The following is a 6,000-nucleotide window of genomic DNA, read 5'->3' as shown; positions in this document are numbered from 1 at the left end:
CCCACTTGTCAAACGGGATAATTTCGCGAACTGGTCGAGTTGATCTGGGGGAAAAACCAAATGCGTGGAGTCAACATTGAGAACAGCATGTATTTAGACTGAATAACTGGGTTATAAAGATCATTGTACTTGGTAATCAGTAATAGAAAAAAAAGCAACGGCTTCGTCAATACATTCTTATCATGAAGTCATGATTATTTCTCAGAACGGAATGCTTTGTTTCGTTTTTCTGAGGCTTGGTACAATAATTCACTAGAGGTTATGTTAAAACATCGTAACACGCCTTTTGAAGCTATGAGCGAAACTGAGTTTCATGAATTGCGCCACAATGAACGGTGCAGGAATCATAACACACTTTAGCGTTTGAGTAACCTTTAATGCCAATTGAGATTATTGAGTTATTAGTGTTTTGGTCCAGTTTCCTTTTGAATGATGAAGTTATTTCTTTTCATGGCAGGGGCTGCGAAATCGGTGAGCTTGGTGAAGCATTTGCTGACAATGACGAAGGGCAGAGTGGAGTCCTGTGGCAACGTCCTTTGATCAAGTGGTGAGGCCTTAAGTGGAGTTTGCAAATATTCCGTGTATTTAATGAAAAAATCTTCAGCTCTAAAACAACTTGAACTGACACTTGAAACACCAGCATCAACGAAAGCATTGTGTCCAACTCAGTCTACTCGATCGACTGTAAAGGCAAACTCCTTAAAAAAGTTTTCTTTTCAATACAGTTATGGGAAGATTCTTTACGGAATAATCTCAATCTATAAATCAAGTCAAAGATCAATCTAAATAGGAAGCACAGCTAACAAGAATGAATGACCTGATTTTTCGTTTGTGATGTGACCACCAGAAGCATAGAACGAAACATAAAACTAGTAATAAAATGGTGACGCCAAATGAGATGTAAGTTATCGTCTGGCTGGAAATCACATTGTTCTCTTCCGGTTTTGCATTTCTCTGTGTTGATTCGGCAACGTCTGTCGATTTATCACTTGATTGTGTTGATTGTTTAGCTATGAATAAAAGGAAATCATAGAAGATCAGTGGTCTCAAACTTGTAAAAGTCGCCTTTCACGGCTACAAGCGACAACATATACCGAGAACAGTTATGCGAGACATCTATTTGATTGTTTTATCTATAAGAGGGCGGCGGGGGATGGGGTGGGGGGGGGGGGGGGGTGGAGGGGGAAGAGCACAGGATTGGAGCAATCCATGCCCAAGTGAGTTTTGATTGAACAGGACTGAGCAACAGAATTGACGTAACACAATAAGATAATACATTCCTCTAATCCTGGTCTAGAGAAGAACCATATCTCTCTTTTGTACCAATGAAAGATAATACTCACTGGATGGAATAGCAATGAAGTAAATCAGAAATCCTGTTTCCTGATGACTGTCATCTGAGTGGAATTTTATCATTATGTAATTTCCAGTTACTTTAACACTCCACCCAGTCTTGTTACCACAGTACACCTTAGATTTCTGGTCGTGCTCATAGGTTATATTTAAATAATCTCGCCTACAAAAGATGAAGACAAGCATGTGTTATTATAGCTCTCAGTTACTACGCACGCTGTGATTGGTCAATTTAGCGGCCCGTATTCTACTGTACGGCCCGCTAAAATTTAAACCTCTTTTTGTTTTCAAAATGTTTCGTGATTTATCACCAAGTGTTCTTAACTTTTATAGCGAGTAACAGTTTAAAACTTTCTTTTACTTTAAATTCAGTTAACGATAAAGATTAGCGAAAAAACTGAGCAACGACGTTTCGGTGTCATCCTGGCACCATTTTCAAGTTAAAAATATTTGTGCGAAAAGTAAATTAATTTATACCAATGGTAGAGGTGCGAAATTGAATAAATTAAGATTAAGATAGCTGTTCAATGTTCATGTTCATTCCAATGAGGTGTCAAACACTGGTAATGAGTTCAGTGTCTGTTCAAAGCCTAAACAAATACTTTTGCGCGAATGGAGTCTGACTGTGTGTTAAGGCTCGGTTTCTTCTTGCGAATCCACAACATTTCGTGGATCAAGCAATCGAACTTTCCCTGACATTTCTTTAGGATCTTAAAGTTGTTAGTCAGGTCACCAACTGTATCAACTCGGTGTTCATTTTGAAGGTGTTTTCCGATGGCGGTAAATCGGTGTTCCTCAATGCGCTTGTAAAGATGACGGCTAGTGTAACCGACGTATTCTGCATCACACAGATCACATATATAGTTATAAACAACGCACTGTTGATTGATCAAAGGTGGTTTTGGCTCTTGTACTTTGAGATCATCGCCAATTTTACGGCTTCTGAACACCGGCTGTAGTTTGTGATCAAGTTTATTACTCAAGTCCAGCTGGTTTTCGCGTTCAATTTCGCACCTCTACCATTGGTATAAATTAATTTACTTTTCGCACAAATATTTTTTAACTTGAAAATGGTGCCAGGATGACACCGAAACGTCGTTGCTCAGTTTTTTCGCTAATCTTTATCGTTAACTGTATTTCCAAATTTAATCTTATAAGAATTTTACAACGCGAAAACCAGCTGCAGTACTTCAGGCGACTTGAAGACTGCAGCAAGAAACAAATCCAATGCGATGGAGCCATCGAGTTTCTTCAGCTTTGCCAGAATTTCGAACTAACTCCTACCTTCGCCAAAGTTGATCAAACAAAGCATATGAAATGGTCAAAGGCTTCCGAGCAATTTTCAACTAATGTCATCGCAGAAGAACTAAGGGCAAAAGTAAAGCAAAATGCGACACTGAAGAAGGAACTTAACGGAATCTACGTTGAAATACGCCGGAATTGTTCATCGCTCCAATACATGTGCATCCTGAGAACGATGGTTAACCTCCGCAAAAAGCACTATGAGAAAATGATGAGCGGCCATATCAACAAAATCATGAAGCTGCTAAACAAAGATCACGATGTGGACAAACATATCCAGAACATTTCCTCCTACAAGCTTTCATTCTTCCAGAAGCTTGTTCTGTGTCGAGGTTTGAAGTTTTCCTTGCCGCAACGCATCTCTTCAATGGACATTCAAGCTAGCTTCGAGAAAGCCTTCTGGCAACTGGAGCCTTCATTATCCGACAATAAGAAGGAATTAGCTGCGGCCACCCTTCGATCGATCGCGCTTAACTACATCGAGTGCAAAGCCCCCAAACCACCGAAAGCGCTACAAAGAGCTATTGAGCAACTAAAACGAAGAGATGACATCGTAATCACGAAACCAGATAAAGGTACAGGAGTAGTTGTTATGGATAAGGCAGAATATGTTCGCCTTTTGAGTGAATCTTCCATCAACGATACAGCTAAATTTACCGCCGTAAGTTCGGAGAGACCCAAGACGCGTGGACGACCGCTCAAAAACTACCACCCTTTACTGCAGAAAGAGAAACACCTTGAATCTGTCGTGCGCAAAATTCTCCCAAAACAGATTGCCGACTCAGTTTGCCCGAAAGGATCACGACTCGCCCATCTTTATGGTCTGCCAAAGACTCATAAAGAAAAACTGGCGATGAGGCACATTCTATCCGCCACAAGTACTTACAACTTCGCCCTCGCGAGATGGCTCGACGATAAACTGAAGCCCCTGTCGATCAACAGCTACACAATATCTGACACATTTTCCTTCGCTGATGAGATTCGCAATCTGAGCCTCAACGAATCTGACATCCTAGTATCTTATGATGTCTCTTCGCTATTTACGAACGTCCCACTACAAGAAACCATCGAGATCCTTGCTGATAGAGCTTTTGTTGACAACTGGTTTAACAAAACACACCATCTAAACATCAGCAAAGCTGATCTAATTGAACTGTTGTCAGTAGCAACAAAGGACCAGCTATTTCAATTTAACGGTCAACTCTACCAACAAATTGATGGAGTAGCGATGGGCTCTCCCTTGGGTCCCCTAATGGCCAATACTTTTCTTTGTTCTATCGAGGAAAAGCTACAAAACGAGAACAAGTTGCCAGACTTCTACAGACGCTACGTGGATGATACACTAGCCACAATGAAAGACATACCAACCGCAGAAGCCTTTCTGAAGACTTTGAACAACTGTCATCCATCCATATCCTTCACCATGGAGATCGCATCTAACGGTAAGCTACCATTTGTCGGCATTGAAATATGCAAGAAGGGCTGCAAGCTGGTAACAAGTGTTTACCGTAAACCCACAAACACTGGTCTCCTCTTACACCACCAAAGTCATGTCGACAACCGCTATAAAAGATCTTTAGTTAAAACCATGTTAAACCGTGCTTACCGCTTGTCCTCAACATGGGAACTATTCTCAACAGAATGCGAACGCCTTAAACTGATCTTTTCTAACCTCAAGTACTCAGATTCTCTTGTCAACTCCACCATCACCCGTTTCGTTAATTCAGTGATGTCACCAGACACAAGATCGACGCCTCCAACAGAGAATATCTACCGCATTGTCCTGCCTTTTAAAGACCAGAAATCAGCGGACATAGTAAAGAAACATCTCTCGGACTTGAGTAATAAACTTGATCACAAACTACAGCCGGTGTTCAGAAGCCGTAAAATTGGCGATGATCTCAAAGTACAAGAGCCAAAACCACCTTTGATCAATCAACAGTGCGTTGTTTATAACTATATATGTGATCTGTGTGATGCAGAATACGTCGGTTACACTAGCCGTCATCTTTACAAGCGCATTGAGGAACACCGATTTACCGCCATCGGAAAACACCTTCAAAATGAACACCGAGTTGATACAGTTGGTGACCTGACTAACAACTTTAAGATCCTAAAGAAATGTCAGGGAAAGTTCGATTGCTTGATCCACGAAATGTTGTGGATTCGCAAGAAGAAACCGAGCCTTAACACACAGTCAGACTCCATTCGCGCAAAAGTATTTGTTTAGGCTTTGAACAGACACTGAACTCATTACCAGTGTTTGACACCTCATTGGAATGAACATGAACATTGAACAGCTATCTTAATCTTAATTTATTCAATTTCGCACCTCTACCATTGGTATAAATTAATTTACTTTTCGCACAAATATTTTTTAACTTGAAAATGGTGCCAGGATGACACCGAAACGTCGTTGCTCAGTTTTTTCGCTAATCTTTATCGTTAACTGTATTTCCAAATTTAATCTTACTTTAAATTGAGTATAAAAATGTGCTAACGACTTAAGAGTCACTTAACAACGATTTCAAATTGTCTCGTTTTGCTTTCGACGTGCGTCAGAAATTTGAAGCCGTTCCACGTGAATAGAAATCGTTCCCGAACCCGTCAAACACACAGTAGAGATATAATAAACATCTTACTAACCTCGTCTTCTCGGTCCGTACTGTAAGTTACGGATCCCTTGTTTTTTCCCCTCGATTTATGGCCCATGTGCGAAGCGAAGTGGCTCTGAACCCTCTCCACATATATTTTTTTTAAACTTTGTGAAAGGTTGCATCTTACCATACTTATCACAATTCTTTAAAAAAAAAAGATGTGAGGTCACCGAGCTCGTTTTTGAGTTATATGCACTTAAAGCTAAAATTAAGGGTGTTTTTAACAGGTTGTATTGTTGCTATGGTAACCTGGTATATAAAAAGGATGACCGCATTTGATTGGGCATTTGTATGATACCATTATTATAGCAACACTTGATAAACAGCCGTAGTATTCATCCTTCAAAGTTTAGCTGTTGGAAAAGTGCTGGAAAATGCCTACCAGCCTCCTTAAGAGGAAGACAATTTTAGGCAGTAAGTATGTGATTGTAGTAAGCCAACAATTACTTGCAAGGTTCACTGTACTCCAGTTCAAAATCGTTAAAGGACATAACCATCTCCATGCCTTGTGGAATAGGAACCCAAGAAAAGCAATCTGTATTAGGAGGGTAGCTGTTAGGATATCCAGGACTTTTCACTGTGTTATCTATCTCTGGACCACACCCTACACATATATAAGAAAAGGCATTTTCATGAATTTTGAGTTTTAAGCAAATGTATAGCTACAATTCAAAGAGCCGATGTAGGT

At 40.2% G+C, this 6,000-nt stretch overlaps 3 protein-coding genes and 1 long non-coding RNA gene across 5 annotated transcripts in view; 2 read left to right on the top strand and 2 right to left on the bottom strand.

Moving 5' to 3' along the window:
• LOC149108305 (uncharacterized) overlaps positions 1-1,037 on the top strand; it is a 15,206-nt gene extending 14,169 nt beyond the window's left edge. For both annotated transcript variants that reach the window (XM_089296251.1, XM_089296250.1), the window contains one exon: positions 458-1,037. The gene's annotated coding sequence lies outside the window, so the exon portion shown is untranslated. The remainder of the gene's footprint in view (positions 1-457) is intronic.
• Positions 1-1,416, bottom strand: part of LOC110045827 (platelet-derived growth factor receptor alpha-like) — a 12,901-nt gene extending 11,485 nt beyond the window's left edge. Inside the window, exons 1-3 of the mRNA XM_089296101.1 lie at positions 1,344-1,416; positions 818-1,010; positions 1-44 (exon numbers count right to left, since the gene is read on the bottom strand). The exon at positions 1-44 is cut by the window's left edge and continues 168 nt beyond it. Coding sequence (XP_089152227.1) covers positions 1-44; positions 818-1,010; positions 1,344-1,416 — 310 coding nt within the window. The remainder of the gene's footprint in view (positions 45-817; positions 1,011-1,343) is intronic.
• Positions 1-6,000, bottom strand: part of LOC110064411 (uncharacterized) — a 237,601-nt gene that overhangs the window by 94,602 nt on the left and 136,999 nt on the right. The window lies entirely within an intron of this gene.
• Positions 2,369-5,117, top strand: LOC149108304 (uncharacterized). The gene has a single exon (XM_089296230.1). The coding sequence runs from the start codon at positions 2,435-2,437 to the stop codon at positions 4,883-4,885; it is 2,451 nt and encodes an 816-aa protein (XP_089152356.1). The 5' UTR covers positions 2,369-2,434; the 3' UTR covers positions 4,886-5,117.

Source organism: Orbicella faveolata, unplaced genomic scaffold (genome assembly GCF_042242905.1).
Source record: "Orbicella faveolata isolate gen_17 unplaced genomic scaffold, um_ofav_v1 contig_26, whole genome shotgun sequence".
In the NCBI taxonomy this organism is placed as follows: Eukaryota; Metazoa; Cnidaria; class Anthozoa; order Scleractinia; family Merulinidae; genus Orbicella; species Orbicella faveolata.
This window is presented reverse-complemented; position numbering and strand designations above follow the sequence as displayed.

Excerpts from the sequence above, each read along its gene's own strand:
- LOC149108304 (XM_089296230.1), top strand. The coding sequence starts at position 2,435 with ATGACACCGAAACGTCGTTGCTCAGTTTTTTCGCTAATCTTTATCGTT.